Source organism: Suricata suricatta, chromosome 4 (assembly GCF_006229205.1).
Source record: "Suricata suricatta isolate VVHF042 chromosome 4, meerkat_22Aug2017_6uvM2_HiC, whole genome shotgun sequence".
NCBI classification, from domain to species: domain Eukaryota; kingdom Metazoa; phylum Chordata; class Mammalia; order Carnivora; family Herpestidae; genus Suricata; species Suricata suricatta.
Window position 1 is genome coordinate 131,204,625 of NC_043703.1, and position 17,972 is coordinate 131,222,596.

The 17,972-nt window shown below is 48.4% G+C and overlaps 2 protein-coding genes across 2 annotated transcripts in view; one reads left to right on the forward strand and one right to left on the reverse strand.

Moving 5' to 3' along the window:
* Positions 1–138: 138 nt before the first annotated feature.
* CIAO1 (cytosolic iron-sulfur assembly component 1) lies at positions 139–4,424 on the forward strand. The gene is made up of 7 exons (XM_029937865.1): positions 139–432; positions 1,006–1,154; positions 1,293–1,404; positions 1,510–1,598; positions 1,844–2,045; positions 2,691–2,778; positions 3,564–4,424. Exons 1-7 carry the CDS (start codon positions 294–296, stop codon positions 3,802–3,804), a joined length of 1,020 nt encoding a protein of 339 aa, XP_029793725.1. The 5' UTR covers positions 139–293; the 3' UTR covers positions 3,805–4,424.
* A 2,381-nt stretch (positions 4,425–6,805) lies between these two features.
* SNRNP200 (small nuclear ribonucleoprotein U5 subunit 200) overlaps positions 6,806–17,972 on the reverse strand; it is a 28,093-nt gene continuing 16,926 nt past the window's right edge. The window contains exons 25-45 of the mRNA XM_029937866.1: positions 17,400–17,506; positions 16,967–17,085; positions 16,555–16,709; positions 16,252–16,441; positions 15,872–16,045; positions 14,605–14,765; positions 14,061–14,288; positions 13,508–13,699; positions 13,244–13,422; positions 12,924–13,075; positions 11,942–12,050; positions 11,044–11,152; positions 10,354–10,543; positions 10,093–10,257; positions 9,745–9,866; positions 9,378–9,521; positions 9,103–9,279; positions 8,629–8,789; positions 8,435–8,516; positions 7,305–7,397; positions 6,806–7,214 (exon numbers count right to left, since the gene is read on the reverse strand). Of these exons, the coding sequence (XP_029793726.1) occupies positions 7,071–7,214; positions 7,305–7,397; positions 8,435–8,516; positions 8,629–8,789; positions 9,103–9,279; positions 9,378–9,521; positions 9,745–9,866; positions 10,093–10,257; positions 10,354–10,543; positions 11,044–11,152; positions 11,942–12,050; positions 12,924–13,075; positions 13,244–13,422; positions 13,508–13,699; positions 14,061–14,288; positions 14,605–14,765; positions 15,872–16,045; positions 16,252–16,441; positions 16,555–16,709; positions 16,967–17,085; positions 17,400–17,506 (3,153 nt within the window). The 3' untranslated portion in view covers positions 6,806–7,070. The remainder of the gene's footprint in view (positions 7,215–7,304; positions 7,398–8,434; positions 8,517–8,628; positions 8,790–9,102; positions 9,280–9,377; positions 9,522–9,744; positions 9,867–10,092; positions 10,258–10,353; positions 10,544–11,043; positions 11,153–11,941; positions 12,051–12,923; positions 13,076–13,243; positions 13,423–13,507; positions 13,700–14,060; positions 14,289–14,604; positions 14,766–15,871; positions 16,046–16,251; positions 16,442–16,554; positions 16,710–16,966; positions 17,086–17,399; positions 17,507–17,972) is intronic.

Consider the following 17,972-nt stretch of genomic DNA (forward strand, 5'->3'; position numbering starts at 1 on the left):
ACAGCCCGGAAGCGCCGCAGGCTCCCTGCGCAGGGCCTCACGGGACTGGTAGTTCGAGATTGTCCCGCGGTGCTTTCGGCCGGCGAGGTGAGGTTGACTACAATTCCCAGAGGGCAGCACGGCCGCAGCAGAAGGCACTTCAGTTCCCAGGAAGACCCGGGCCCTCCGGCGGAAGTTGCGGGACCCGAAGGCCTTGGGAGGCCGGAGTGGGCGTCGCGGGGGATTGCCCCGACGGACTCGCAATCTGCGCTCCTGTGTCTGCCCACCTCCTCCGCACCCCGCTCCGGATCGCCATGAAGGACTCGCTGGTGCTGCTGGCCAGAGTTCCGGCACACCCGGACTCCCGCTGCTGGTTCTTGGCCTGGAACCCCGCGGGAACCTTGCTGGCGTCGTGCGGTGGTGACCGTAGAGTCCGCATCTGGGGCAGGGAAGGTCGGTCCCGGCCTCGCTGCGCGACCCCTGTTACCGTGGGTTCCGCGTGCGCGTAGTATGGGTGCTGAGCTTAGGGAGTGCGCAGCCTTTAGAACAAGTCGACCCTGAATAGGGTTGCAAGATAAACGGGAGGAGGGAGAGGCCGCCTTCAAGTTGGCCACTCTGGGAAAGACTGTGAGCCCCAAGAATCGGCAAGTATTGGAAGCAAAAACGTCAGTAGGCTGGAACTGTCGAGTGGATTCTGATCATTGCTGAGGCTGGAAAAGAGAAGGGTGGTAGGAATGTATCCTGCAGAGTAATTTGCGACTCAATGGTGAAATTTAGATTTTATCCAGGGAGCATTTGGGAGCCACTGACAGTTTTAAATCGGGAAGGTGACTCCTCAGATTTGTTTTGTAAGGATGCTTCCAGAGGAGGTAGAGGAAGTTACAGCCTTCTGAAAGCATGTTGTTAAATATACCTACTGAGCCCAGCATGGCTCCGGCACTACCCCCCATTATCTATCACATTGATAGTGCTTCTGCACTTTCTTGTGTACCCAGCCCCAGAGCCTGGCCTGTCCTCTGCTTTTAGGTGACAGCTGGATCTGCAAATCTGTCCTTTCTGAAGGCCACCAGCGCACTGTGCGGAAGGTGGCCTGGTCTCCCTGTGGCAATTACCTGGCCTCTGCCAGTTTTGATGCTACCACGTGCATTTGGAAGAAGAACCAGGATGACTTTGAGGTAACCAGGCTGGATGGGAGCAGGATCGTTGCCTTTTGCTCCTTAGGGCTGGCTCAGGAACCTGACCAACCTGGACTAGCTGGGCTGAACCCCAGGGGTCTTAACTGCCTGATTCTTGTCTCTCTTCCCTTTTCACAGTGTGTAACCACTCTGGAGGGCCATGAAAACGAGGTCAAGTCTGTGGCCTGGGCCCCTTCTGGTAACCTCCTTGCTACCTGCAGCCGAGATAAGAGTGTGTGGGTCTGGGAAGGTGAGTCTAGGTCCTTCCAGATGGCAGTTGGGAGCCAGTGAACAGACTCTTCTGTGTCCCTGACAGGGTCAGCTCGTGGGCTTTTTATTTTTCTCCTTCCCACAGTTGACGAAGAAGATGAGTATGAATGTGTCAGTGTCCTCAACTCTCACACACAGGATGTCAAGCATGTGGTTTGGCACCCAAGCCAAGAGGTAAGTGTGAGGTGAGGTGTCTTGCTGGGAAGAAATTGTGGTGTGGAGTGTTGTGCCTAGCCTTCCTTTGCTCTTCAGCCTCAATCTGGTTTTTATGGGAGATCTCTATCTGTGACTAAAAATATTTTTAATCCCTTTAGAGAAACAGATCCATGGGGCTGTTCTAGCTGGGAGAGCGATTGGAAATAGGCACTTCCTGAGCCATCTAGACCAGTGCTGTGATCCCTCTCTCCCCCATCCCCCAGCTGTTAGCCTCTGCCAGCTACGATGACACAGTGAAGCTCTACCGGGAGGAAGAGGATGATTGGGTGTGCTATGCCACCCTTGAAGGCCATGAATCCACTGTGTGGAGCTTAGCCTTTGACCCCAGTGGCCAGCGCCTGGCGTCTTGCAGTGATGACCGTACTGTGCGTATCTGGCGCCAGTATCTACCCGACAATGAACAAGGTGAGGGGCCAATCAGAGAGCTAAAGGAGACTCCTCTCTCATAAGGTTTATGGTCTACTAAGGGTCTAAGACATATGATGGATCACAGCAAATTGGGGTAGAAAGGGTCAGGTGCCACAAGAGGGTTCCCAAGCGAGTGCTGGCACCATCAGGGAAGACTATGTGGAAGAGGAGCCATTTTATCTGAACTTGAGAGTGTGTGTAGGATTTTAATGCAAGGAATTTAGCATGAAGAATTCTGAGTGGATACAGAACAGCATAAGCAAAGGCATTGTAGGTGCAAAAGCCTAGATTGATGTCAGGAACCATGATTCCTTTAGATGGAGCATAGGGTGTAAAGGATTCTAGGAGAAATAAGGTGGGTTGGGTGGCTGGTTGGGGGCCTTAAAAGGCAGGCTAACTAGTCAGACATAGTCTGTAGCAAAAAGTTTTTAAAAGAACAGGACATTTCCTTCTCAGAATTCTGCTGTAAAAACCCCTGCCTGGCCACAGTATGTAAGGCAGATCAGTAAGAAGGGGGACAGAGGAATGAAAATGAGGACTCATGATTGAAGGTGGGGTTAAGGGAGGGCAGACTAGGATCTCCTCCCCTGAGGTGCCCAGGACACAGACATGTCTTAAGCTCAAGAGAAATCTGTTGTGCAGGAGTGGCATGCAGCGGCTCTGACCCCAGCTGGAAATGTATCTGCACTTTGTCAGGCTTCCACTCCAGGACCATTTACGACGTTGCTTGGTAAGACCTCCATCCCCACATCCACTCATTTGGAGAGATTTTAGAGAAGTCAAGACCCTGTCTGTGCTTCTCTCTACCACCTTTGAGAGTATGTGGAAATAGGGAGCAGCCACCCTCATTTCTTCAGATCAGGCAGCCTGTCTACCATGCTGGCTTAGAGCTGGCTGGCCTGAGGTTCACAGGAGCAGGGAACAGACTTGAGAGACCCAGGCCTGTACCTACATTAAGATCTAGGCTGTGAGGACAGCACCAGCCTTGGGATAGGGGGTGGAGGGTGGGGTGGTCACAGCATCATACCAGCCAGAAATATTTATTCTTGAAGTTGGGACTTATGGCTGGGGTTTTTATGGTTTGGTAACACTGTCTCTACCCTTATGGAGTTTAGAAAAGCCATACCATTCATCTTGGAGAGTCCATCAGAGGGCAAAGTGACCTTAAATAAAGTATGGTAAAATTCAGTGGCCTAGTACTGTTCAAAAAAATGGTTAAGAATAACTCACGACAAGGGAAACTGCTTAGGCCAAGTGAGGAAAGTGGAGTTCAGAATCGTGGAGGTTTTTGGGTTGACTGGGGAAACCCCACAGAGGTGGCAGCACCTGAATCCGGGGGAGAGATTTGTGACTGTGGTTAGTTAGGGAAGCTTTTCAATACTAGACGTTTAGCTGAGACCTGCGGTTTGGGAAGAGCTGGCCAAGGACTGTAGAGCTGATCTCTTCTGCCCTAATGTGCCAGGCTGGAGATAGGGGAGCCACCTGGATACTCACCGATGCACATGTTCCTCCCAGGTGTCAGCTGACGGGGGCCCTGGCCACAGCTTGTGGGGATGATGCCATCCGAGTGTTTGAAGAGGATCCCAGCTCAGATCCGCAGCAGCCCACCTTCTCCCTGACAGCCCACTTGCCTCAGGCCCACTCCCAGGATGTCAATTGTGTGGCCTGGAACCCTAAGGAGCAGGGGCTCCTGGCCTCCTGCAGTGATGATGGGGAGGTAGCCTTCTGGAAGTACCAGCGGCCAGAAGGCATCTGAGCTACCTTGACCTTGGACAGAAAATGTCATAAGACTTTCCCAGCCCCAAGAGGACCTAGAGGAGCATCCATGACCTTCGTTTAACTTGGCTCTCTTCTGTTCACACTTGGGTAGAAGTACAGAGACACAAAATGCTCACTCTCCCTGTCCTTTGACATGGGATTCTTGGTAAAGAGCTAGACAGTATCATTGTGCATTGTGGTTACGCCACAGATGTGCTTGCTTGAGGACAGTGTTAAATTGGGGGGGGGGGGTGAATATAATATTTATACTCACCATATCTCTATGTAGAAAGGATGCATCTTAGGCATTTCAGAACTTGGAGGCTTTGTAGAAATAGGTCATCTGAGTCCCACGTCCTATTTTATAAGGACATTAACAATTTAAAAGAATTCTATGGTGAGTCCTTTTCTGAAATTGGTCCTACATTCCAGATTTGTGGGTAATCCTTACATTTATGACATTCAAATCAATATTGAAGGAAACTTCAGTGTAGTTTGGTTTAGAGTAAGATAGCTACACTTCTGCTTTCCCTTAGAAACCCTTCTGTGTCATTATGCTGTGCTGGCAACTGGAAATGCTGAAAAATAAATGGGGAAGGACATGGACCCTGAAAGAGTTATTATTGGCTACAGGCCATACATTCTCAGTGGGGCTGGAAAATTAGTTTCTGAAAATTTTAGCAGAAAAATCTATGACTATTTTGTGATCCTCTACCGGACCATCAGAATTATATTTTCATAGTGGGGCAAGTAGGAAAAAGATGGCTAATAAGGCTCATTAGAGGCATGATAATGAAAAAAAGGTAGAGAATTACTCCATAGGCAATCAGTTCTTCAGTCTCACCCAAGTTGTCTTCTGAAAGGCACTTCCAAATTGGTTTTGACTTGAGGACCGTCCCCAAAGCTACAGCCTTCACTTGGGTTTTTTACAACACAAGAATCATGACCTTAGACTTTGAAAAGACAGCTGAGGCAATGCCTAGCACAGTAGCTCTCAAAAGTGAGGTCTTGAGAGCCTTTTGGGGGACCCGAGGTCAGCTGTTGGCACCTTGGCAGGAATCAAGGCAGTGGCAGCCAATACTAGTGGTCATGATCTTCAACTGCCTTGCTCTCACAGTAAAAAAAAAAAAATACTGGCAAATTTCTTGGATAGAACCAGTAAGAAGTGTGTTAAATCTTGACCCCTAAGAATGGGCTAATATTCTGATAGTGGAAAGTATGATAAAACACATTGCAGTAAGACTGTCTAGATGAAAAGCAGTCGTACAGTGGAGTTACAAGCTGAACTGGGTCTTGATGGTATACCACTTTTACTTGAACTAGCAAAGTGTTATTTAGAATTGACTATTTGGCAGACATTTTCTGGAAAACAGATGGAATGAGACTTTCACTTCAAGGGAAACTGATAGTGTTGCCAGTGAAAAAATAAGAGCTCTTAGGCAAAAATTAGACTTTTGGAAACTTGTATTGCCATCATGAACTTGACATCTTCCCAACACTTGAGACTTTTCTGATGAGATTAGTTGTATTAACAGAAGTGATTTTATGATGAAACGTGTCATTTGGAAGATTTGCCTAAATCAGTGAACCAACATTTTCTAAATGACTAAACCATGATGTTACAAAATCATTCATGGTAAGAGATTCATTCGGAATGGGTCTTAACACAATAGAGCACACAAAGCTTATTACTGATGAGGGTTCACATTCCACATTGCCTTTAAGAACCGTACTTGCAGACAGGGCGCCTCGGTGGCTCAGTCAGTTGAGCGTCCAGCTTTGGCTCAGGTCATGATCTTGTGGTTCATGGGTTCGAGCCCTGCGTTGGGCTCTGTGCTGACAGCTAGCTCAGAGCCTGGAGCCTGTCTTCGGATTCTGTGTTTCCCTCTATCTCTGACCCTCCCCTGCTCACGCTGTCTCTCTCAAAAATAAATTTTAAAACATTTAAAAAGAACTCACTTGCAGCATCTTGCTGAACATCAAATAGCTGATCACTTGAAAGGCTTTAAAATCTCTTTTCTGACTTTGTATCTGTATAAAATAAACTTGACTTCATTTTGCTTTAACTCAAAAAACAATATACAAAACTGTAGAAACAGCCATGGGGATGTCTTCTATTAAACCAGACATTAGAGATTTGTAGGGAGGGGTGCCTGGGTGGCTCAGTTAAGCACTGGTCCAACTCTTTAGATTTTGGTTCAGGTCATGATCTGGTTCATGGGATTCAGCTGCCCCTCCCGCATTGGGCTCTGCCCTGACACAGCCAGCTTGAGATGTTCTTCCTCTCTGTACCTCCCCCACTTGCGTTTTCTCTCTCTCAAAATAAAGAAAAATTGTAAAAGTGTAAAATGCAGTCTTCTCCCTGGATTTGTTTTGGAAAGTATTTCTCATAATTATTTTTAAATGCATTAAATTTTGTTTTAATCCTTAATATAGTAAAGGTCAATAGATGATAAAATTTCTTTGGGGGTTTTTTGTAGTGTAAAAGAGGTTCTAATGTGTTATTGTTTGAAAACTGCTGGCCTAGAGAAACTAGGCTTGAAAATTATCTCCAATTGTATGCATATTTATTCCTAAAGAATGTAAGGCAAGAATTTAAAGAGGAAAATTTATAAATCTAAGATTACAAAATTGGTTTATCAAGACTGGGCCCCACCCAGCTGGTGCATTTTAATCCCTCTTTTCTGGAACTGCCTCCTTATGGGAGGGGAAACTGCAGATAGTGAGAGACTAACGTTCGGAGTCAGTTCCCACTGTAGTGCTATCTGGGTAACAACTGAGGTAGTAGGACAAGGGGATAAATCTGACAAAATGAAGCTATTTCACATTGATCCCACCTCTACACTGAAATGGCCAGGGGTGACAGCCCACCTAAAGAGTAGCCTTGTCCTCTAGAGGTATTCACTATACAAGTTCAATGGCTTAAAAAAAAAAAAAATCTTTTTGGCCAAGGGCCTTAGGCAGACAAAAGAAACATTAATTTGGAAACATTGCAAAGATAAGCGGTTTCTCCCATGTTATTTTATTAGAATGTTTGACAAATGAACTACACAGAACATGCCTAAAAATGCTGTACACAGGACACCTACAGACACTAGATGCAAAGTCTGGATGGCAAAGGAGCAAGGGGGCAAAGTAGTGGAGGGGGGCTGGGACAGCACTGACTGGCCAGACCCCACGCAAACAGACCCGGTCCCCATACGACTGTACATCTTCCTGATTCAGGTGTAACTCTTCTCTTTGCAAGAGTAAGTGCCTCTGGACTCAGTCTGAGTCACTGTCTGTCTCTGCTTCTTTCACGTCCACACTGAATTTGTATTCTTGGTCACATCCCATGTAAGCGTCACTCATGAAATACAGAGTGTAGTTGTGGGCGCCAGTGGCTGGGGCCACAAAGTCAAGCTTCACCTACAGAGAGCAGCAGAAACCCAGGTGAGCATGAACACAGTCGGGAAGGACCCCAGCTAAGAAGAAATGTCAGGGCCAGGGTACACTCACCTTGGCCTTCTGCTGCAAGGTCAGCCTCTTGATGGAGATGAGGCTATTGGACTTGGCATCGCCGATCACCACCCACCAGCCCTCTTCACGTTTCTGCAGTGACCAAAAGCCAAGAATTTCAACATGTAAAACTTGACAGCCATGAGACCATAGGAATGGTTATAAAAATAGGAAAACAAAAACCAGATAGAAAGCTTTCTAAAATTTCCTCAATCTGTTATAATTTTAAGATTTCAAGACTATCGAAAGGTGTCACAAATGAACTCCTTATTGGTTCTGGCTCATTTCCTTATTTATTGCAAAATGTCTTCTCCCACTCAGTCCTTGTCATTGAATCTAAGATTCCACTATTAGAAATCTAGTCTTTGGGGCCAGGCAGCTGAGTTCCTCAGAAATCCTTTTTAAAGTAAAAAACACATATAAGCAAAACATGTTGGCATGGAGACGAGGCTGCCAGCAAAGAGGACCCAAAGCAGGCCTCGCCTCTATCGAAAGCCTCTCTGTGGGCCATTCCGGAGAGAAAGCCCAGGTGTTCGTTTGAAGCACTCTTTCACCAGAGCCTATTAAACAACTAGTTTGCAAAATAAAACATTATAGTGTATCTGGTTTCTGATTTCAGTCTTCAATTATTCTCTCATGTAAGGGATCAGGCTGTTTTCTGGTGGTAAAGAACCAAGTACTGGAAGCAGAGTGAGGAGTAGTGAGAGAGGAGGGAGAAGAAACACTGACTAGAAAAACCCAACTGTCTCGGAGCCATTGAAAAACAAATGCATCTTAGCAGTCATGGAGATGAACAGTATTGTACAACTGATCAGTCACCTACTAAATTGTTTTAAAGCAAAAAAAAAAAAAAAAACAAAAAACCCAAAACCACCCACGGCCCCAAGATTAATTTTCAGCTTTGTGTCCTGTCATGACACTGAATTTCCTTTCCCCAGTGATACTGCACCCTTACCTCTGGACTCTAGTCAATGAACAAGGTCTCCAGAAGATACCTCATACCGCTATTTACAAACTGAGTTGGAGATTGCTTTTGATCACTTTAAAATCCTAGTTCTATCACACTGTCTTTCAGGGGGAAATTTCAAGAAGCTTTCTGTTTTTGTTTCTGTCCAGCTATGAGAACACACCTGTGGAAAGAGAGGTGCGATCACAGGGCCTGTGACTTCCTCCTCCCGCTCCAGCTGCACCAGCACCACAACCGGCCCGCCACTGTGTGAGAGAAGAGCACGGAAGCACATCAGCAATGTGGCAATGGGGTCACCACACCGTCATGTGCCTGGCAGGGACCCCGGGAGCAGGCGCCTGGACGGCTGTGGCTCACCTTCGGATGCTGTCCTTATCCACCACTTCGTAAGACAGTTCAATGTTAGGGTAGCGGTTGCAGAAGCGGGCCACGTCCGCGATCTGGCTGTCAGACAGCTGAAGCAACGCATTTCGTTCTTCATCTTCCATCTCCATGATGTCAAAAACACTCTCCACTCCCTGCGGCGGGCATTCAGAGGTCAGAGAAGGAGAACACGTACAAACAGCAGATGAAACCTGGCTCCAAACAACTGCTAGTTTAACTCATGTGCTATCAGATCATCCAAAGACATGACTTCAGAAAAAACACAGCCCACAACTGTACGGTCAGGCCCTCTAGTACCTCAATATGTAACACTCTCAGAGGAATCAGAACCAGAACTCCCCCATTCTGTGACTCCCCTCCCACAACCCCCACAAGCCCCCCCCCCCCGCCACTTTCTCCAGGAACTTGGCACAGATACCCAACCGTCCAGGTCCAAACTCAGGTCACCTTGTCTGTGCAACGTTTAATATGCTCAGAGGTGAAGTGTGGCAGCTGTTTCAGGTATGAGTCCTTGGACCACATGGCTTGGGTGACCATCTGGGCCAGCTCCATAGCTGCCAGGGCAGGGCTAAGCCACCCATTGCTGGAAAGGACATCCACACAGGCCTGGATCAGCCGGATTGCCTATACGGATACAGGAGTACAAGCCAAGGTAGGGTTGGAACCGCTACTTCACAGGTCACCACTGGCCCCCCAACTCCACACCCACACCCGCCCTATACCTTGCTAAGAATTTCCTCTGTATCCGACTGCAGCTCAGCACTCAGCTGCATACGGGACAGGTGAGCTTGCAGAAGCAGGTTGGTCTTGACATGTGGGTCATTGAACTTAGGATTATTCAGCTTATGGGGGACCTTCTGAGCCAACTGGGGAGTGGAAGGAAAAGAGCTGGTGACGAACAGGTGACCCTGCCTGAGAACAGCTCTCAGGCCCAAAGAACCACCTGCCCCAAGCTGACAACCCTTCAAAACAGAGAAGTGTGGATGATGTGTGAGGGTCTTCCTATGGTGACAAGGACAACATGTGCTCCGGGCACACAGGCCAAGTTTCAACTCCAAAGATGTTCTCCTGCATCCAAGATGCCCTCACCTGCCGCAGAAGGTTATCTTCATGGTGCCGAATGGGAATGTTCTCGTACTCCGCCGCATTGGAGATGATCTCAATAAGCCCTCGTACCTTGGTTTTGGCATTCAGGGACATGCTGAAGAGCTCTGATAGCCAAAGAGGAGGAGAAATGGGAGGAGTCAAACACAGGCAGAAAAGGAGCAGGCGGGAAAATGAACTGCCTGCATTACTCCTTACCACCCTATGATACATCCCTGGAATGTGCTCCCAGGGCACTGAAGCCCTATGCTCTCATCCCAGTGGGCTACAGACCCCTGTTGTCAGACTTCTTTAGCTTGGTCTCCCCAGACACAGCCCCTGCCAGCCCCTCACCAATGGTGGTGTAGTTGATGTAATAGTAAGCAGCGATCATGCCCAGGTTCAGAGGTGCCACATCCATTTCATCTTCAATGCTGATGCACTTGGACTGCTCCAAGTCACTCAGGGTCTGCTCCACAAGCTCGGACAAATGGTCAGACAGGTGACGATGGGAGATCCCTGCAAAGGTGAGACACAAGTGGGGAGTCACAGGGAAATTGGCCAGCCAGGGCTATGAGAACCACAGAAAAATACTGTGCTCCAAAGTCCACTGACCCTGCAGGTTGTAATAATTGGGGTTCTGTGTCATGCGGCGGTACAGAAAGGTCCAGGTGAGGTAGTCCACAGCGTCCTGCTTGTTCTCGATGGTCTTGGTGACAATTTCAGCATTGAAATGGTCATGCATACAGTGGTCCAGGTGGGACTCTACTGGCAAGGGCTCATATAAGAACTTTTTGAAGAAATCCTGTGGGTTGGAAAAGGAGAGACAGTAATAAAGACTCAATGACAACATGGTCACAATAAAGGGCCAAGGGCAAATGAACAGGCAATGCCCCTTGTGTGACAGACACAGCTAATACAAGACTAGAGGAAATCAGGTACACAGACAAGATGAACTGGGTCTGGACCTGGAATGCTGGGTGTGCATGCCTGTTCCCACTGGCATCACTGAGTATTTTTACAGTGGGAACAGGAATACAGCAAGTCATACAGGCCTAACAATACACGAGGAACCAACCAGAAGGAGAAGACTTTGACACATGGGAGTCAAGAGCAGTAGCAAAAACAAAGGGCTACAAAATTCCACATGGCTGAGAGGTTTATTATAAAAGTAATATGGAAAATTAAAATAATAAACAAGAATAAAAAACAGAAGTTGACAAACTGTAAACAATGAAAGGCATCTATTAAAGAACATAGTCTGAGGCCCAGGATCTCAAGAGGGTGCCCACGGCCAGGACTGACCTTTTTGGAGCCCTGGCACATGATAACACAGCGCCCCTCATCATCCTGCAAAGGGCGGTTGGCATGTCCCACCATCTGAAGCACGTCGTAGATAGGGTAATCCACATACCTGGTGACAGAAGAGAATAAGGCAGGCAAGGGTGCATCAACACAGAGGCCGCACTCAGGAGGCTCAGACTATCTCAATATCAAAGAATAAAACGTAAATATGAGACAATGGCAAATTACAAGAAGTTCTGTGTTCATGACTTCTTGTGCTTGGATACTAGCTTCACTTGTTTACCTATAGTTTTCAAGTTTAAGAGTTGGGACACTGCTGCTCAGGGTCCTTGAACCAAAGCTACACACCCATTGAGTGCCAAAAGAAAGAAACTCCCTATTAAAGGATGAAATATGTTAAGTTAGGCTCCCCAAAAAGGTGTATACTTCAAGAATTATCAAGTCACCAGACTTAAATCCACACCTAGATGCAATTTTAGATGTTAAATAACACTCCCTTAAATTAAAAGTCTACATTTTGAGAAAAAACAATTATTAAGAGTCAAATCATTCAAGTTTTTTCTGAGAAAAACTGACCCTCTACTACTCGTCACCACAAAGGTGTGTAACTTGGACCATATAACTTTCCCAATCTATAAAACAAATGAGTTAACTATCTAGTCTTTAGATCAAACTCCCTGGTTCTCCAACTTGCTGAAATATGAGAGGATGACCATAAAAGCAAATGTGAACCTAGGTCCTGAGACGAAAAACTTTCTGACACCTAGCTGTGGAGGAATCTCAGCTGGCTGTTTAGTTCCCTAACACTTCTTCAGAATAGCTAATTTTTGGATCTGCAGATGTCATGTTCATTTTTAGGAGGAAGGTTCCCGTTAATGCAGAGCACAGCTAGACTCACGCATGAATCTTGCCATTGTAGTACTGGGTGTCCATGATGATCACCAGGTGGGCAGCCACGTTCATCCCCCAGCAGAGACTCCGAGAAGCGACCACCACCTGGATAGCCCCTGAGCGGCAGAGAGGAGAAGACGACTGAGTGCAGGGCTCCATGGGAGTCTCCTTCTACACATGTAGGGGCTTATCCTGTGCTATGTTTCAGAACTCAGAGCAAAGCAAGCTGGGAAACGAGCCATAATAATGGCTAAGGGCTAAAACAGTACTAGAAGAGCTGGCTCTATGCTGCTGTTGCCCTGCTTGGGGGGACTGACCTAGAGGAAACAAGGTAATCTTGGAACAGACTCCAAAGCGCAGAGAGCTAGGCTTAGCCATCTGCCTGACACACTGGCTTGCTGACTGGAAAATGTTAACACCAACTCAGTCACAGGCCGGCTCAGTACAGGACAGCAAAACTGAGCTGGGAGCATACATCAAACCAAATAGATTTAAGGGTCAAAGAGTGCCGGTGAGTGGTTCTGGCAGGAGCATCTCCATTGCAGCTCCACCAAGGAGTGTCAGAGTGATAATAGTCTATGTGAAATGCCAGAGATCAACATGGGAGGGTGGCACACAGGCCACCCAAAGGAGACTCTACCATTGATTTCATACATTTCTAAGGTCTAACAACCTTGGTGAGTCTGATATCCATGGAAAACCAGGTCTACTTACTTGTCAAAAGTCCTGATCTAGAAAACCAGGTTCTGAAATAATTCCACCATATGTACCTGTCTGTTTTCTCATCTAGCCAGTAGGGACAATATCCTACTTATACCACAAGATTACTGGGAGAATCAAATGAGGTAATACATAAACCAATCAGAAAAGTACTTTGAAGATGATTAGTGTATGGTAGGAAAGGATCACCCACATCCTAAAGTTTCGTGCCTATCACCTGTGACACTCCTAGATACAATCTCCCTCTAGGCCACAGCACTTTTTCTCACCTGAGCTGAAGAGCTGTTCCACCAGGCGTCGCTCCATGGGGCTGAGCCCCTCGTGCAGGTAGCCCACTCCATTTAACAGTGTTTCCTTGAGCGTGCTGTCACTGAGTTTCTCCAGGTACGGGATCAGATCCTTCTCGGTGCAATGCAAGAACCTAGGTGGCACGGGCATGGACTCAGCTCAGAGCAGTCCCAATCCTTTGCCAGACCCTTCCAACTATGCAGCTGCTGAGCCCCTAGCCCAACGGGGCTCACCCCCACCCTCATAAATAGAACACTCTTCAGGGTGTGCCAACCTCACTGACCCAACTCCCCTCCCCCACCTCTGCCGCTGGATATCTGCTGCACACGTGGTGAGGATGTCAATCGCAGTGAGGCGGGTCTGCTTTCGAGATGGCACAAAAACAATGACAGGCTTCTTGGGAGAGTGTTTGGTGATAGCATGGTACACCGGCTTGGCCATGGAGAGCAGGCGAGTTTGTGTATGGCTAATGTTGAAGCCCTGGAGACAGAGGGAAACGAAAAGAAGTTACAAGACCTGATACTCCAACATGAGGCCATGCAGGAATGCAGAGAGCAGGCCCTACCTGTATGTGCAGCTCCAAGGGCACGGGGCGCACATTAGGGTGGAAGTTGAAAGTCGAGGTGGCACTGCATCCCAGCCAGTGGGCCACATCCTTGGCATTCGAAAGCGAGGAGCTGAGTGCCACAATGCGAATGGGTCGCTCAATCTGGGAGGAGATGTAGCGCATCCGGGAGCAGATCACTTCTAAGACAGGCTGGGACAGAGGTGGGGAGTCACTATGGGCCCAAGCTCCCCTTCCCTTCCCCCTTCTCAACCCTGACTTATCCTTTCTGTCTAGTCCAACCACCTCAAAATGATCACCTAACTCTTCCTTCCAATTAGGGGCTCTCCTATCTTTGGTTCTACCTCCTCCACAGTCACCAATCTTCACTAAGCAATGCTTTTTGCCAAAAGTACTACAAAAAAGTCACAATGTCCCTTTGGAATACAGCAACAAGTAGAATCCTCTTGGGAGAAGTGCCTAGTCTATGGTCTCAGACTCAAATGCAAGTTCCAAGGCCAAGGACACTCAGCCAATCACAGCCCCTCTCCTATGGTGCAAGGTTAAGTCATACCCCATTCTCGCCCCCGATAAGGTGGACTTCATCCACCACGAAGAGGTTGATGTTTTGGACATTCTTGCGCTGCTTCCACCGCCGAGAAAGAATGTCCCACTTCTCAGGGGTGCTGATGATGATATTGCCCTTGCCCAGAAGCTTTAGGTCTGTGCTAGTCTCCCCCGTGAGGAGCACCACCTTCTTGTTGAGCCTGTCCTGGAACTTCTCATACCAGTCCATGTAAACCTGGCATGCAGGGAAAAGAAGAGCAGCAAAACATCAGGCCACAACAGGCATCATCTCATTTGCAATGATAAGAGTCTGAGAAGCCAAACACAGAGACCTGATGATCTGTAGGTGTCAAGCTACCTTATAATCTCACACTGACCTTTAAGAGTATTCTTCTTTAGGACACAAGCTGGGGGGACATGAACAAAAGAAAGCAAAGAGTCTTGCCCCAATGAACACGGCAAATTTCAAGGGCTTAGAAAATCTTGATCTGGATGCAGATGAAAACAGCTTGCAGGAAAACTCACACGTGACACAGCAGAACCCCACACACCTGCTCTGCCAGAGCCTCCATGGGGGTGATGTAGACACAGCGCCCCTCCGAGTTCTGCAGCAGCATCCGCAGGATGGCAAATTCCGCACAGATGGTCTTCCCGCTGCCCGTGGGCGCCCCCACAAACACATTGTCATCACTGTTGTAGACGGTGTTGAACACTGGAAGTCGGCAGTGGGGACATCAAGGAGAGAAGAGACTCAGAACAGAGGACACCAGGAGAAACTCAGCCGGTCAGCCATCAAGTGCCAACAACAAAGGGAGCAGCATTAGGGCCTCTAGCTGCAGCCGGCCTTCTGTACCTCTCCCCTCATTCCCTTGCTCTCACACACAAGCAACAGGGGAAGAGCCCAAGACCAACAGGCCGGGTAGCAGGGAGATTTGCAGGATGGCAGAGAGAAGTAAGCCAAGTATCCTGTGCTTCTCTGCCCGTCTTCTCAGGGACCAGGACACAGAACAAGAAGAACTGGCTTCCTTTCTCTGTCCCTCCAACACTCTCCTTGAAAGAAGGTAAAGCCTCAGTCCTGGCATCAAGACTGGTTAAAGTCGGGGGCCCCTGGGCAGCTCAGCCAGTTAAGCATCCAACTTTGGCTCAGCTCATAATCTCACGGTTTGTGAGTTCAGGCCTCGCATCAGGCTCTGTGCCGACAGCTCAGAGCCTGGAGCCTGCTTCAGATTCTGTGTCTCCCTCTCTTTCTGTCCCTCCCCCACTCACACTCTCTCTCTCTTAAGAAAGTAAATAAACATTAAAAAAAAAAAAAGATCAGGGGCTCCTGGGTGGCTTAGTCGGTTGGCGTCCAACTTAGGCTCAGGTCATGATCTCATAGTTTGTGGGTTCTAGCCCCGCGTCAGGGTCTGTGCTGACAGTGTAGAGCCTAGTTAGGATTCTCTCTCCTTCTCTGCCCCTTCCCTGTGCTCTTTCAAAATAAAAACAAAACAATACATTAAAAAACAACAAAACTGCATGCCCTGGTTCAACACCTGAGCAATAGGAGCACAAATCCAGCCTCTGAGCCTGAGAAACACCAATGCACCATAAGACCTTGCTCTGCTGACCCTCCTCAATGAGGCAACTAAGTAAAAGAAACCGAATAGTAACCAAGGACTGAGAAAGGAAAAAGGCCTGGTGTGCTCCAACAGTGGCTGGTGGTGAGCTCCCACACCTATCTAAGGCCCTACTTCCCTTCTTGCCACTGAACAGATCTGTCTTTAGGGAATCTCAAAGGGCGTCCAAAGGAACGAAACACATGTGGATAGAAACGCCTACCTTGGGTCTGGATGGGGTTGAAGAAAGGAAATTTATCCTGATAAAGGCTCTCGAAGGCACTGTTTCTCAGGGCAGACACGGGCAAGGGCTGCAGGTCCAGAAGCTCGGTTGGAGGTGGGTACTTCTCTGGTAGGATCAGGTGCCGGAAGGAGACAGGCAGCTGGGTCTCACAAGCTGCCAGGACAGAAATGGGAGGGGTCGTAAGCAGTCCTCTCTTGGCCTAAAGGCCCCTCAGAGCCCCTCCATGCATCCTAGAGACCCCAAAGCAGCAGAAGATACTATCACGGACCCCACAAAGTCCAGTCCAGTACAAAAGGAAAGACATTCTTTTGACTCCCCGGGAAGACCTGCCCCTGTGGGAGCATGCAGGACACACTCACAGAGCCAGCGGTCAGACACCACACGGATGAAGTACTGAGGGGGCAGCGGTTCAAAGACAGGAACGAAAAACGTAATGAGGTGCTCATCCTGAGCATACTTGGCCTTGAGTAGAAAATACTCATGGTGGAGTATCACCTCACTGTCTACATCCTCCACCAAAATCCAAAACGCCTCCGATGAACCATGGACCTGTCAACACAAGCATAAGTAATAGGAACATGAGCCAGCGTGGACTTGCAACCCCAATCCAGCTCTCCTCAGGAGCATTCTGCGAGCAGTCCCTCGGCCAAGCAAATCTTCACCTTTTCATCCCACTGGAAATCCGGCGTGATGGTCAGCTCCACTTTCAGGGTGGAGCGTGTGATAGGCTGCAGGTGTACCGACAGCTCCAGCTTGGGGAAGAGGTGGACGTACTTGTGGATGGTCTTCCCCATCTTCGGCATGCGGATAAGCTCCCCTAGAAGGACAGAGAGAGCAGGGGCTGCAGCCCAGCCTGCCAAGAACAGCTGCAGCCCAGGCCCTGAGGGCAGGTGGCAGAGCCCGATCTCAGTGTGGCCCAGAGGAACGAGTCCCGGGACCAGGAGCTAGCCTCGTTACTCTGGAGGGATGTGAGACGTGAACACAGGACAGTAGGGCACCAGGCCCCGGAGATGGAACGCAAGGCTTAGAACGATTTCTGAGCAGTAAGGACAAAGAGAGTAGCTCCCCACACACCTATCTCATTATGATTCAGGTCATACAGGCGCTCAAAGGGGAAGTTTTTCTTCTCAATCTTCTTCACTACCTCCTCAGGGAGTTTCCGGAACTGGCGCAGAGGACACATGGACTGCCACCTAGCCAGGAAGGAAACATTAGCCGTCAGTTCCCTGTGAAACAAACTGCCTTTGTCATGGCTTCCAATTAGCTGTGACCCACACAACACAGTTGTTAAAGGAAGGCATCTGGAACTGCACCAGCAGTGAGACTTGAAAGCCATCACTCACCACCACTCTCCCCTCACCCCCAGGCTCTGCCCCAAAGGGCCCTCCCTCTTCTCAACTTTTACCCAAGTCCAAGTCCCATTTCATGAGTGAGGACCAGAGATAACGCAAGCTTGCCCACCACACCCTCAGCCTGGGGACCGGCTTCCAGCCGAGCAAGCCCTCACATGCGCTTGTCGATCATCTTGCAGAGGTTCAGTGTCTTGTCTGTAAGCTGCGCCCACCCTCGGTTCAGGACAATTTCAAAGATGGCACGCATCAACCTGCCAGCCGACTGGGTAAAGATAAAGCATTCCCTCAGTTAGGTCCCCACCATCCCCAGGCCTCATGAAACACCGACACCTGACTTAATTACTTCACGCTCTGATGTAACTGGTTACACCACTCAAAAAAAAAAGTCCTCTGTAATTACTCCCCCCCCTTTAAAGACTTTTTTAAAGTTTATTTATCTTGAGAGAGAGTGAGAGCAAAGGAGGGGCAGAGAGAGAGAGAGAGAGAGAGAGAGAGAAAATCCCCATCTGCACTGTCAGCACAGAGCCCGATTGGGGGCTCAAAACTCACAAACCATGAGATCATAACCTGAGCCCAAATCAAGAGTCAGATGCTTAACTGAATGAGCCACCCAGGCGTCCCTGCTTTTCCCCTTTTAGGTAGCACATGCTTGCTGAATGCAGAATAGTTAGAAACGTGCAGCTCCAGCTTACTGTACAACATCTTAACCTAATATTCACCACATGATT